This window comes from Dendrobates tinctorius, unplaced genomic scaffold, assembly GCF_039654945.1.
Source record: "Dendrobates tinctorius isolate UK_male_01 unplaced genomic scaffold, ASM3965494v1 ptg000163l, whole genome shotgun sequence".
In the NCBI taxonomy this organism is placed as follows: Eukaryota; Metazoa; Chordata; class Amphibia; order Anura; family Dendrobatidae; genus Dendrobates; species Dendrobates tinctorius.
In genome coordinates, this window is record NW_027361830.1 from 11,227,651 (window position 1) to 11,243,658 (window position 16,008).

Consider the following 16,008-nt stretch of genomic DNA (forward strand, 5'->3'; position numbering starts at 1 on the left):
AAAAAGAGAAGACCATAAAGGTCAAAGGGGGATCAAGGGTAGACGTAGTTATGGTAAGGAGGAAGGATATAAATATCTATCAAAAATTGTCAGTAATACCTCAAAAATAAATATCCTTCACCTATTAATAACCATAAGTATAGATGTATAAAAACATTACTCCTTGATACAATAGAGGCTCCATATACGGTAAATAATTAGCATAAAAAGATTTTTTTATTAATTTTTATTAGACAAAAAGTATGAATAGTGACAACATGGAAGCAAGCAGAACACGGGACAGTGAAAATATAAGTAGGGTAATCATAAATAACCAAAACAAGGAGAAAAACATATGTCCTATGTGTACAGCCGTATGCCAACACACAGCAGATGAAGGCACAAAATATTCACAACAAAGTACAGGCTTAAATGACTGATTGTGCGTATAGAGGTCAGCAACATATAAAAAGGACAAATGTCTCCCTGTACAAAATAAAATAGGGAAGGAGGGGAAACTGTCACACACTGATGATGGCTGCAGCCACTCTCAATAGGGTAAAGTACTCCCCTTTTACCATATCTGACGCAGCCACAGTGAAAGACCTAGGTAAAGTGATGGCTGTGTCATAGGCAATATAGCATAGGTGGCAGAGGTGGGAGCAAATAAATAGATAAACTATTATATTAAATACCTTCAGTCATAGTGTAGCAGAGAGTGGGTGCAGCAGGCACGTGTGGGACACCGGGAGCCTCGACGCGCGTTTCGCCTATGGCTTCGTCGGGAGGCGTGGCTAATTTGAGGAGGCATGGGCTTTTTAAATACAAGGGCTGAAACTTCAGCCAATCAAGGTTCGTCATGTGTAAAGGTCCGCCCATAAAGGGGAGGCGACAGAGCGCACTCCAACCAATGAAAAAGAGGGCAGTGACATCGCTGAACAGTGTCACAGCGACGTACACATCCCCCAAAGGGGGCGGTACTGGGATATCTCGCCATGGCAGCTCAAGTACAGGGGCAAGTCCAGGTATGTTGGCGCGCGTCCTGTGTGATGCGCCCGTCCGTGGTGCAAGGCGGCGAGCGCGCGCCTCGGCAATGGAGGGGAGGACAAATGTCATCCCCATCCATCACCAAGGCAACGCGCACGCCACCCAAACACCACAGGACGAGCGCGGCGCACACATAGAGCGCGTCTGCACCAACGGAATGGAAGTAAGATGAAAAAGCTAATGCCCATATATTACGTTCAGAAAAGGGGAAAAGCTAAATATATATACTAACCATCCTGTGGACTTAATAAAGTATAGGTGTAACATATTATGAAGGCATATATACAGAACAAATGCATAAAATTATTATTCGGAAAATGGGGATAAAAGATAAATTTATAACAGACTTATACCAACACATATCCCCGATTTCTCAATGCCTAATGTTAACCCATACAGATATCAGAAAGGACTAATTCCAGTACTGTAATCGGAAAAAGATACCGCAATCGCCACATAGAAACAGAAGATAATGTCCGCTATTGTTAAATAAATATATACAAATTATATATAGGAATCAGTGGCATCGGCATCCGCATAGTGACCACGGGCAAAGATAATCTTCGTCCACCTTTGCTGTATGTTATTGTGTATAATCTTGCTGAGATGATCCTAGGAATACTGGATACAGAGAACGAGGACGAAAAAAATCTATAATACAGAGAAAATTAATTAACAAAAAAACAAAACAGAAAAATAAAAAGAGAAAGAAGACCACATACCATTATTAAAATATTTTAAATTAAAAAGAGTTTTATAAAAAGGATTTGAAGCTGACGGTTTCATTGAGACCCTTAGGGGCCACCGTATCAAGGATAGTGATCCATCGAGTTTCCTTTTGAAGTAATTTCTGTTTGAGATTTCCACCACGAATTCCCATATATATGGGGTCAATGCCACATACCTTCAGGCCTTTCGGATCGCATTTGTGGACCTCAAAAAAGTGTTTCGGGATAGTTTTCAAAAGATGAGATTCGGTGCAATCTCGAGCATTTTTAATGTCCCTAATATGTTCTTGAATGCGAACTTTAAGGGACCTAGTAGTCATGCCGATGTATATAAAATCACAGGGGCAGCATGCGTAATATATCACTGCTTATGTTTTGCATGTGATATGATGAACAATTTTAAATTTTTTAGTCTTAGAGGAATCCCAGAATTCTTTAGTCCGCAATATATTATAACTAGAGTTGAGCGATACCGTCCGATACTTCAAAGTATCGGATCGGAATGGATCGGCCGATCTTTAAAAAAAGTATCGGTATCGCCGATTCCGATACCGGAAGTCCCATTCAAGTCTATGGGACTTCCGGTATCGGAATAAGAAAAACCCTGTTTTTGCCTTGTACAGCCTCTCTGGGGTCTGTACGGGCCTTTCGGGGGGCTGTGCCGGCCTGCCAGGGGGTCTGTGCAGGCTCCGGTGGTCTGTGCCGGCCTGCCGGTGGTCTGTGCAGGCTCCGGTGGGCTGTGCCGGCCTGCCGGGGGGCTGTGCCGGCCTGCCGGTGGTCTGTGCAGGCTCCGGGGGGCTGTGCCGGCCTGCCGGTGGTCTGTGCAGGCTCCGGGGGGCTGTGCCGGCCTGCCGGGGGGCTGTGCCGGCCTGCCGGTGGTCTGTGCAGGCTTCGGGGGTCTGTGCAGGCATCGTCCGATGGGACTACAAGTCCCATCGGGCGATGCCTGCTACCATGACAGTGATTGACACATTAGCCAATGATGGGACAGTAGTAGTCCCATCATCCGGCTAATGTGTTGAATGTAAAAAAAAAAATAAAATAAAAATAAATACTACATACATACTACATGCATGCTACATACATACTACATGCTACATACATACTACATGCTACATACATACTACATGCTACATACATACTACATGCTACATACATACTACATATATACTACATGCATGCTACATACATACTACATGCTACATACATACTACATGCTACATACATACTACATGCTACATACATACTACATATATACTACATACATACTACATACATGCTACATACATGCTACATACATACTGCATGCTACATACATACTACATACATACTGCATGCTACATACATACTACATACATACTACATACATACTACATGCATGCTACATGCATGCTACATACATACTGCATGCTACATACATACTACATACATACTACATACATACTACATACATACTACATGCATGCTACATGCATGCTACATACATACTACATGCTACATACATACCACATACATACTACATACATACTACATACATACTACATACATACTACATGCATGCTACATACATACTACATGCATGCTACATGCATGCTACATACATACTACATGCTACATACATACCACATACATACTACATACATACTACATGCTACATACATACTACATATATACTACATGCATGCTACATACATACTACATGCTACATACATACCACATACATACTACATACATGCTACATACATACTACATATATACTACATGCATGCTACATACATACTGCATGCTACATGCATGCTACATACATACTACATACATACTACATGCTACATACATACCACATATATACTACATACATACAATACATTCATACAATACATACATAGACATACAGTACATATAACATAGAGTAACATACTTACCAATACTTGTCACATTGTTCCCCGAAGCCATTGTCTTTTCTGGAATAAATATTAACATAACAAACCACAAAAATACTCACCCACGATCCGAAGCAGTCCACGAGTGTGTCCCACGACGATCTTGGGTAGAGAACTGCAGCATCAGATGATGCTGCCGTTCTCTACGGGCTGCAGGAATCCAATGACGGAAGGTAGGTATCCTTCCGCACTGTATTCCTCCGCCACTTAAAAAAAAAAAAAGTCCCTAGTCTCACTTTATGCCATTGCTGCGTGGGAAATTCCCACACAGCAATGGCATAAAGTGAGACTAGGGACTTTTTTTTTTTTTTAAGTGGCAGAGGAATACAGTGCGGAAGGATACCTACCTTCCGTCATTGGATTCCTGCAGCCCGTAGAGAACGGCAGCATCATCTGATGCTGCAGTTCTCTACCCAAGATCGTCGTGGGACACACTCGTGGACTGCTTCGGATCGTGGGTGAGTATTTTTGTGGTTTGTTATGTTAATATTTATTCCGGAAAAGACAATGGCTTCGGGGAACAATGTGACAAGTATTGGTAAGTATGTTACTCTATGTTATATGTACTGTATGTCTATGTATGTATTGTATGAATGTATTGTATGTATGTAATATATATGTGGTATGTATGTAGCATGTAGTATGTATGTAGTATGTATGTAGCATGCATGTAGCATGCAGTATGTATGTAGCATGCATGTAGTATATATGTAGTATGTATGTAGCATGCATGTAGTATATATGTAGTATGTATGTAGCATGTAGCATGTATGTAGTATGTATGTAGTATGTATGTGGTATGTATGTGGTATGTATGTAGCATGCATGTAGCATGCATGTAGTATGTATGTAGCATGCATGTAGTATGTATGTAGCATGCATGTAGTATGTATGTAGCATGCATGTAGTATATATGTAGTATGTATGTAGTATGTATGTAGCATGCATGTAGTATGTATGTAGTATGTATGTAGTATGTATGTAGCATGCATGTAGTATGTATGTAGTATGTATGTAGTATGTATGTAGCATGTAGCATGTATGTAGTATGTATGTGGTATGTACAGTGGGGCAAAAAAGTATTTAGTCAGTCAGCAATAGTGCAAGTTCCACCACTTAAAAAGATGAGAGGCGTCTGTAATTTACATCATAGGTAGACCTCAACTATGGGAGACAAACTGAGAAAAAAAAATCCAGAAAATCACATTGTCTGTTTTTTTTTCAGTTTATTTGCATATTATGGTGGAAAATAAGTATTTGGTCAGAAACAAAATTTCATCTCAATACTTTGTGATATATCCTTTGTTGGCAATGACAGAGGTCAAATGTTTTCTGTAAGTCTTCACAAGGTTGCCACACACTGTTGTTGGTATATTGGTCCATTCCTCCATGCAGATCTCCTCTAGAGCAGTGATGTTTTTGGCTTTTCGCTTGGCAACACGGACTTTCAACTTCCTCCAAAGGTTTTCTATAGGGTTGAGATCTGGAGACTGGCTAGGCCACTCCAGGACCTTGAAATGCTTCTTACGAAGCCACTCCTTCGTTGCCCTGGCGGTGTGCTTTGGATCATTGTCATGTTGAAAGACCCAGCCACGTTTCATCATCAATGCCCTTGCTGATGGAAGGAGGTTTGCACTCAAAATCTCACGATACATGGCCCCATTCATTCTTTCATGTACCCGGATCAGTCGTCCTGGCCCCTTTGCAGAGAAACAGCCCCAAAGCATGATGTTTCCACCACCATGCTTTACAGTAGGCATGGTGTTTGATGGATGCAACTCAGTATTCTTTTTCCTCCAAACACGACAAGTTGTGTTTCTACCAAACAGTTCCAGTTTGGTTTCATCAGACCATAGGACATTCTCCCAAAACTCCTCTGGATCATCCAAATGCTCTCTAGCAAATTTCAGACGGGCCCGGACATGTACAGGCTTAAGCAGTGGGACACGTCTGGCACTGCAGGATCTGAGTCCATGGTGGCGTAGTGTGTTACTTATGGTAGGCCTTGTTACATTGGTCCCAGCTCTCTGCAGTTCATTCACTAGGTCCCCCCGTGTGGTTCTGGGTTTTTTGCTCACCGTTCTTGTGATCATTCTGACCCCACGGGGTGGGATTTTGCGTGGAGCAACAGATCGAGGGAGATTATCAGTGGTCTTGTATGTCTTCCATTTTCTAATTATTGCTCCCACAGTTGATTTCTTCACTCCAAGCTGGTTGGCTATTGCAGATTCAGTCTTCCCAGCCTGGTGCAGGGCTACAATTTTGTTTCTGGTGTCCTTTGACAGCTCTTTGGTCTTCACCATAGTGGAGTTTGGAGTCAGACTGTTTGAGGGTGTGCACAGGTGTCTTTTTATACTGATAACAAGTTTAAACAGGTGCCATTACTACAGGTAATGAGTGGAGGAAAGAGGAGACTCTTAAAGAAGAAGTTACAGGTCTGTGAGAGCCAGAAATCTTGATTGCTTGTTTCTGACCAAATACTTATTTTCCACCATAATACGCAAATAAAATGAAAAAAAAAACAGACAATGTGGTTTTCTGGATTTTTTTTCTCAGTTTGTCTCCCATAGTTGAGGTCTACCTATGATGTAAATTACAGACGCCTCTCATCTTTTTAAGTGGTGGAACTTGCACTATTGCTGACTGACTAAATACTTTTTTGCCCCACTGTATGTAGCATGTAGTATGTATGTAGCATGCATGTAGTATATATGTAGTATGTATGTAGCATGTAGTATGTATGTAGTATGTATGTAGTATGTATGTAGCATGCAGTATGTATGTAGCATGTATGTAGCATGTATGTAGTATGTATGTAGTATATATGTAGTATGTATGTAGCATGTAGTATGTATGTAGCATGCATGTAGTATATATGTAGTATGTATGTAGCATGTAGTATGTATGTAGCATGCATGTAGTATATATGTAGTATGTATGTAGCATGTAGTATGTATGTAGCATGCATGTAGTATATATGTAGTATGTATGTAGCATGTAGTATGTATGTAGCATGCATGTAGTATATATGTAGTATGTATGTAGCATGTAGTATGCATGTAGCATGCATGTAGTATATATGTAGTATGTATGTAGCATGTAGTATGTATGTAGTTTTTTTTTTTTTTTTTTAACATTTAACACATTAGCCGGATGATGGGACTACTACTGTCCCATCATTGGCTAATGTGTCAATCACTGTCATGGTAGCAGGCATCGCCAGATGGGACTTGTAGTCCCATCGGACGATGCTTGCACAGACCCCCGGACATCAGCACAGCCCCCCGGCAGGCCGGCACAGCCCCCCGGCAGGCCGGTACAGACCCCCACAGGGTGCACAGACCACCGGCAGGCCGGCACAGCCCCCCGGCAGGCCAGTACAGACCCCCACAGGGTGCACAGACCACCGGCAGGCCGGCACAGCCCCCGGCAGGCCGGTACAGACCCCCACAGGGTGCACAGACCACCGGCAGGCCGGCACAGCCCCCCGGCAGGCCGGTACCGACCCCGGGCAGTCCACACAGCCCCCCGGCAGGCCGGCAGAGACCCCCGGAAGGCCCAAAATGACGGCGCATCATGATGCGCACACACCGCGCATCATGATGACGTCAGGCCGTCAATCAACTTTGAACTTCCGATTCCGATGCCGAATTCCGATATTGAAAAAATATCGGAAGTCGGTATCGGAATTCCGATACAGCAAGTATCGGCCGATACCCGATACTTGCGGTATCGGAATGCTCAACACTAATTATAACAGATTGAGCAATCTCCACATGGAAAACTACCCCAGGGGGGGCCTTTACTCGGAGTGAATAATGGTTTTGCCTGTGGTGGAACATAATGGCTGCGACAGAGAATATCTCCTAGAGATTGTGATTTTCGCCACGTAATTGAAGGATGGGGGGTCAGTTGATAATTTAAATCTCTGTCCGTCAGCAATATTGGCCAATGTTTTTTAAAAATATTGTTAATTTCAATCCAATTAGAGTTAAATTTAGTAATGAAGCGTGGTTTAAAATCATTGGTTTTTTGTCTGCTTTTTGATAGTTTATTCAATAAGAATTGTCTCTCAGAATGAACTGCTCGCATGAATCCTCTATGAATATCTTTTTTGTTATAACCCCTATCTTGAAACCGGTTGGACAGTTCCTTTGCTTGTTTGAAAAAAGTATTGTCATCTGAGCAAATCCGACGTGCTCTTAAAAACTGTCCAACGGGGATTGAACTTTTTAATTGGGGAGGATGAGAGGATGAATGATGTAAAAGTGCATTTGTCGCTGTGTTCTTTCGGAAAATATCCGTACAAATTATTCCATCCAAGTTTTTTGATATAAGAAGATCTAGAAAGTCAACAGATATTTGACTATATTTCCATGTTAGCTTTATGTTGAATTCATTAGTATTCAAACGGTTCAAGAAGGTTTCTAGGTGCGACGTGGAGCCCTGCCAAATAAAGAGAATATCATCGATATAACGAAGCCACAAGGTGATATGGCAATGGCCCGGTGTGTCAAGGACCGTATCCCTCTCCCACAGCCCCAGGAACAGGTTAGCATAGGAGGGCGCACAGGCCGCTCCCATGGCTGTACCCTGGAGCTGTAGGAAGGGGCGGTCCTTGAACACAAAAAAATTATGTGTCAAAATAAACAGTAGAAGATCCAAAATGAATTGGATCAAACTAGGTTCCAAATTTGTCATCTGGAGAAAAAATCTAGCAGCCTTCACCCCGTGGCTATGGTCAATCGATGTATAAAGGGACTCCATGTCGCACATTACCAACCACATGTCACTTTCTAAAACAAGACCATTAAGTCGCCTGAGGACATCTGTGATATCTTGAACAAAAGAAGGGAGAGTTTCCACACATCGCTTCAAGTAAAAGTCAATGAATTTACAGGCTAATTCACAAAGACCCCCAATGCCCAACACGATGGGCCTACCCGGCGGGCAGTGGGGGTCTTTGTGAACTTTCGGAAGCAAATAAAAGGTTGGAACAATAGGATGCTCAGGCAATAATGCTTCCTTCATTTTCTTAGAAATGGCTAGATTGTCTACCCCTTCATCAAGAAGGTGAATCAATTTGTGCTTAAAGCCTAGTAAGGGTATTGAATCCAACCTTCTATAATAATCTTTCCTGTTTAGTTGTTTAAAAGCTTCCACTTCATACATAATTGTTGGCCAAATAACTACGTTGCCGCCCTTGTCTGCCCTTTTTATTACAACATCCCTCATTTCTCTCAAAGCTCCAAGTGCTAATTGCTGAGAATAGCTTAAGTTATCATCAGAGGGATGATTATTCAATTTAAGAAGATCTTTTTTAACCATTTTAACAAAAATTTCAACAGGAGGACAGGCAGACAAGGGAGGAAAGATAGTTGACCGAGGATATAGATGTACAGGGAGGGAAGATTCCTGAGGTCCTATGCTTTCGGCTGCCAATGATTCCAAATCACACAATGCCCGTAGTTCAGTCCTTGATAATGTGGGGTCTAGTTTAGGGGAGAATTGTTTTTTTAGAATTAATTTACGTGCAAATAGTTCAAGGTCTTTTAACAATGTAAAATGATCAGAACCCGTCACCGGTGCAAAGGATAGGCCTAAAGAAAGCACCTCAATTTGTGAGGGCGAGAGTATATGTTGGGATAAGTTAATTACCTTTAAGGTTTCTTGCCTCTTTTGGTCCTCATGTTGTACGAATATTGTTTTCTCTTTGCTGCCGGTGTAAAAGGATGTTGAAAATGATTGTTTGGTGGGCCATTGTTTTCGCTGGGCCCACCTCTTTTTTCTAAAAAATGATCTCCACATACCCCTTCAGAGGTGGTTGAAAGACTAGAGGTAGACTGAGATCTGGATTGTGGTTTAATTCATTTATTAGATTGTCTAGACTGCCAGCGGTATACTCTTTTAAGCTGGTAATCCTCAAGATCACGCTGATATTTTTTAGTCTTATTGTTCTGAATTTCTAGCTCCCACTTATTCAGATCATCCTCAAGGGCTGTATCAAATTTTTTAATTTCGTCACCTGAAATCAGCTCATGGATTTTTTCACGTAATAATTCAATTTCTTTTTCCAAAAATTCAAGTGTCTTTTTGTCAGCACCTATAAGTAGTTCTAATAGTGTTCGTGAACATTTAGTGAGTGTATCTTCCCACTTATTAACAAAGGATGAGTTGTCTGTATCTAATGTTGGAAACAGTTGCACCCGCAAACCTCTCGGGATAATATCCTTTTGTAGATAATTTTCTAGTGCAGCCTTATTCCACCAGGTTTTTGCTCTTTTTTTAATGAGCTCTCTGATCCTCAGCTTCAAATCCTTAATATCAACCGTTTCCCTGTCCTTTGGTTGATTTTCACCAAACACAGCCCCAAGCTGAGCTACCCACGTTTTGTCACGTTTCTTGTAATCCATCAACCCTATAGGGAGGTAAACACAATAAAATAGTTATATAACCAAAACAAAATTCCACATGGTCAAGTGGAAGAAAACCTCTAGACCACAAACATAGAAAACCAAAAAAGAGAAGACCATAAAGGTCAAAGGGGGATCAAGGGTAGACGTAGTTATGGTAAGGAGGAAGGATATAAATATCTATCAAAAATTGTCAGTAATACCTCAAAAATAAATATCCTTCACCTATTAATAACCATAAGTATAGATGTATAATAACATTACTCCTTGATACAATAGAGGCTCCATATACGGTAAATAATTAGCATAAAAAGATTTTTTTATTAATTTTTATTAGACAAAAAGTATGAATAGTGACAACATGGAAGCAAGCAGAACACGGGACAGTGAAAATATAAGCAGGGTAATCATAAATAACCAAAGCAAGGAGAAAAACATATGTCCTATGTGTACAGCCGTATGCCAACACACAGCAGATGAATGCACAAAATATTCACAACAAAGTACAGGCTTAAATGACTGATTGTGCGTATAGAGGTCAGCAACATATAAAAAGGACAAATGTCTCCCTGTACAAAATAAAATAGGGAAGGAGGGGAAACTGTCACACACTGATGATGGCTGCAGCCACTCTCAATAGGGTAAAGTACTCCCCTTTTACCATATCTGACTCAGCCACAGTGAAAGACCTAGGTAAAGTGATGGCTGTGTCATAGGCAATATAGCATAGGTGGCAATGGTGGGAGCAAATAAATAGATATACTATTATATTAAATACCTTCAGTCATAGTGTAGCAGAGAGTGGGTGCAGCAGGCACGTGTGGGACACCGGGAGCCTCGACGCGCGTTTCGCCTATGGCTTCGTCGGGAGGCGTGGCTAATTTGAGGAGGCATGGGCTTTTTAAATACAAGGGCTGAAACTTCAGCCAATCAAGGTTCGTCATGTGTAAAGGTCCGCCCATAAAGGGGAGGCGACAGAGCGCACTCCAACCAATGAAAAAGAGGGCAGTGACGTCGCTGAACAGTGTCACAGCGACGTACACATCCCCCAAAGGGGGCGGTACTGGGATATCTCGCCGTGGCAGCCCAAGTACAGGGGCAAGTCCAGGTATATTGGCGCGCGTCCTGTGTGACATTACCAGCAGCCTATCTATTTTCCAACTCCCACAGCACCGAACTATCCTCCACCACCACCGCCCCAAGTTCACAGATCCACCACGCTGCCGAGTTCATCAGCCCTGCAGCCAGCAGCATCCACCATGCTCCAGAGACCAACACCCATGCAGCCAGCAGTATCCACAATGCTGCCCAGTCCAGCACACCTGCCCAGTCCAGCACCCCCGCAGCCATCACTATCCATAATGCTGCCCAGTCCAGCACCCCTGCAGTCAGCAGAATCCACGATACTGCCCAGTCCAGCACCCCTGCCCAGTCCAGTACCCCTGCAGCCAGCAGTATCCATGATGCTAACCAGTCCAGCACCATGCCAGATTCATGCTACAGAGGCCAAGAAAACTGAGTACAAAAATAAACCATCTTTCCATCAGAACGAAAGCCTGGAGCCAAAAAAAACATTCCCAAATTGAACCCACCACATCCCCCTTCACCTACCAATTTGTCACTACCTTCCCGTGTGTCTTCGTCTGTACCTTCCAGTTTGTCTATCAATTCCCATGATTCCACTTTGTCATCTATCCCCAATGTCTCCACTGCCATCCATGATCAAATCCTTCAATTTGATGCCCCTTCCCCTTGTTGCACCTTTCCCTGTATGTAATTTTTACATTACAGGTAGATTTAAACATAAGAGGTACATTTTAAAATTACATGTACATTTTTACATGAAAAGTACATTTAAACATAACAGGTACAATTTAAAATTACAGATACTTTACTTAGCGGCTTAAACCATTTTGTCTTGCCATGCCACACATACATTATCTGAAACAAAGTACTGTAAGCAGCAAACTTATCCCTTATCTGGGCAACTTTCACTGTAGTTCTCAGAGGGTGAAATTGGTAATCATGCAATGTAACAGGTTCCTCAGGTTGTAAGTTTGGTCGTTCTTTTACCAGGATGTAGTTGTGCAGAACAACACACGCTTTCACAACCTCATCAATAGTGTTAATTTTTAGATTGATGGATGTGCCCAAAATGCACCAGATACTAGCAATCCAAATGCACACTCCACAGTTCTTTGTGCTCTTGTAGTCGGTAGTTTTAAATTTTTTTTGTGTGATTTAAGTTTCGACTTGAGTGTGGTTTAAAGAGGTTGTCACACATCTGGAACACCTCATCCCCAACCACAACAAAAGGCATTGGTGGTCCTTTAGTGTTGTGAAGAGGTCGTGGCTGTGGAAAATTAAACTCATTCCCATACAAATGTTGGCCCATGTCAGAGTTTTTGAAAGCCTGTGAGTCATTTCCTCATCTAAATGAGCCAATGTCCATGGCAACAAATCTACACTCAGCATCTGCAATAGCTATTAGAACAATGGAAACGTATTATTTATAATTGAAATACTCTGTTCCACTTCCATCAGGTTTCACAGTCCTAATGTGTTTGCCGTCCCACAGCCCCCACACAGTAAGGAAAATTAAAAAATTCCCAGGAATTTTGAAGCATTTTCCAGCCAGATTTCAGTTGTGGGTTGGGGACGAATTCTTGCCGCAGAAGGTCACCTAAAGCACAACAGGTGTCTCCAATAATCCCAGAAAGTGTGGACACTCCAATCCTGAATTGAAAATGGAGTGATGATAAGGTCTCTTCGGTAGCCAGGAATCTACGTAACAGAAAATGAGAAAAAAAGGTAGTACATGGCTTTTATAGCAATCATATTAATGCCAGGTGTTTCTTTTTCCAAATTACGTACCTCAGGGTGACCAACAGATGTTCCTCAGCAGGAATTGCTCAACTGAGCTGTGTGTTCTGCCTGGTGGTGGAACCTTGGACACGTAGCAGCAAATCATGGAAGCTCTGTTCTGACATCCTCATGTAGTCAAAAAACTTCTCCGGGTTTTGCCGCAGCTCTGTATACAAAGAGTGGTAGGCTCCATGGCTCTCTCAGAGTTCAAGCATGGGGTGTTGCCAATAGCGACGACGATGCCTTCTCTAGCTTTCTCTTCTTTTTTCTTGACAAGCCACAGCAAAGGCAGCAGCTAATTTCAGTTGTAAATCCAGATCTTCGTAGAAGTTGTCCATGTCAAGATTTATCTTGCAGCTAGATTCAACAGCCAAAGACAAGGATTTCATCAGTGCAGTGTGTCTATATATATAAATATCCCATGAGACATGCCTATTGGGTGTCTGATGTCAAGGAAAAGCTGCAGTGAAGCATTGGAAATTTCTAATGCATGCGCATAAACAGCCAAACGCATGCCAAAACGCATACAAATGCATGCATATGCAGTGGGTTTTTTTGCGTCATGTGTAAGATGATGCAGCTAAAAAAAAGCTGCGTAAACATGCGTTTGAATGCGTTTTTGCATGCATTTGCACATGCAGATGATACTCTGCGCACAAAAACGCTAATGTGAACCTAGCCTAAGATGTTTAGTCTTTTTAAAGGAAACTAACATATACATTTAAAATGTTTTAATATTCAGAGACAATATGTGAAATATTTGAAAATGTACAGGTAAAACATGAGTAGGGATGAGCTGACCCCTGGAAGTTTGGGTTCTGGTACCCGACCCACACTTTATTCCAAAGTCTCTTTCTCTCCTCCCTGACTATCCCTGGAATGCCGAACATTGCAACAGACTTCCGTGAGAAGTCTGTGTTTGACATTTAGCACCGGTCACAAACTGTCCATTAAGAACCCCGAACATTTAAATTCGGGTTCACTCATCTCTAAACATGAATTGTTATATCAATTGTGATGGATCCTCAGTAAACAGAGCACATAGTCGTGCTCAATACAGCTGTTTTCCGTTTTATGCATATTTAGTTTCATCTGTGTTATGTGACAGAGGGCCATTTGGTACTAATTAAGTAGAATATTTTATGCCTCTGGGAGGTTGATTTAAAAAAGAATTGTATTCTGATATTTATATAAAAGGGATTTTTTTTTTAACATGAAGAGATGAATAGATTACATATATTGTTTTATATGTTGGTTATCATCTGATGTGAAGAATTAATTAACATAAATAACTGCAAAAAGACATATTTTTTTATTCAAGCTAATGTTGTTTTGTAAAACTACAACATGTTATAAACTACAACACATGAAATCAGAGATTCCAAATAAAAACCTTTGTTAACATCCAATTAAAGAACAAATGTCTATTACTTATACTGTAGAGTACATATCATCAAGTTACAATATGGGAAATATCCCCTATATCCCCTATGTCCTAACTCACCTAACAGAAAATCTTTGGACTTTGGTAACTTGATCAATTATGCAAGTGCATAAAGACGTCTGTTTACTAATGGCGGACATGGAAATCATGACTCAAATGCTGGACTCCCCCTCATAATTTACCCCGATGGCTTCCTTATGGGTTTATATATTGTAAAAAGAAATGTATCAGAAATGTTTCAGTAGTATCTGCCATCTGATATTACGGTCTGTTGTCACTCACTGAATACAGATTTAACCCCTTAACGTCCAATGACGGATATATCCGACATTGGACGCCTCCCCCTGTTTGGTGTGGGCTCCGGCGATGAGCCCGCATCTTTTCCAGCACTTGACAGCTGATCTGATCAGCAGTCATGTGCCCCCAACAGCTGCGGGTGGAATCGTGATCCACCCGCCGCTGTTAAGATGCCACCCTGCAGCCCTGCTCTATGTAGCAACAGCGATCGGATGATTGCAGCTTCTAGTCTCCCATGGGGACTATTGAAGCAAGTAAAAAGTAAAAATAAAAATGTTTTTAAAAATATTAAAAAATAAAAAAATAAAAGTTCAAGTCACCCTCCATTCGCCCCATTCAAAATAAAACAATAAAATAAAATCAAATATACACATATTTGGTATCACCGTATTCAGAATTGCCCGATCTATCAATATATAATAAGAATTAAACTGATTGGTAAACAGCATAAAAAAATCAAAACGCCAGAATTTCGTTTTTTTGGATGCCGAAACATTGCATTAAAATGCAATAACAGGCGATCAAAAGATCGCATCTGCGCCAAAATGGTATCATTAGAGACGTCAGCTCGGCCTGCAAAAAATAATCCCTCACTCAGTACGAGATCACGAAAAATGGAGATGCTATGAGTCTTGGAAATAGCAACTTTTTTTTTTTTTTTTACAAACTTTGGATTTTTTTCACCACTTAAAAACCTAGACATGTTTGGTGTCTATGAACTCGTAATGACTTGTAGAATCATAAAGAAGGTCAGTTTTAGCATTTAGTGAACATGGTAAAAAATATTCAAAAAACAAGAGTGGAATTGCACCTTTTTTGCAATTACACCACACTTGGATTTTTTTCCAGTTTTCCAGTACACAATATGGTAAAATCGATGGTGCCATTCAAAACTACAACTTATTTCACAATAAACAGGTCCTCACATGGCCATATTAATGGAAAAATAAAAAAGTTATTGCTGTGGGAAGAAGGGGAGCAAAAAATGGAAACGCAAAAACGGAAATACCCCTGGTCCTTAAGGAGTTAATGACTGAGATTTAATGACTGATCAGTTCCGGCAGAGAAATAGGAAAGATGTATATCTTTGTACCATGTTAGCCAGTAGATAGAAAAATATTCAGAATTGAGAGTCTTCAGTGGTTGATACCTTTTAATGGCTAACTGAAAAGATGGTAACACATTGCAAGCTTTCGAGACTACTCAGGTCTCTTCATCAGGCATTGACTAACACAAAATCTGAAGAATCACATATTTATCCACAACACAGCACAGAAAAAATGCAATAGATAAGA

The 16,008-nt window shown here is 41.2% G+C and overlaps 1 protein-coding gene across 1 annotated transcript in view; it reads right to left on the bottom strand.

Annotated features, from left to right (window-relative positions):
* Positions 1-217: 217 nt before the first annotated feature.
* LOC141052810 (uncharacterized) overlaps positions 218-16,008 on the bottom strand; it is a 90,727-nt gene continuing 74,936 nt past the window's right edge. The window contains exons 2-3 of the mRNA XM_073550116.1: positions 9,353-10,112; positions 218-1,677 (exon numbers count right to left, since the gene is read on the bottom strand). Of these exons, the coding sequence (XP_073406217.1) occupies positions 9,562-10,112 (551 nt within the window). The 3' untranslated portion in view covers positions 218-1,677; positions 9,353-9,561. The remainder of the gene's footprint in view (positions 1,678-9,352; positions 10,113-16,008) is intronic.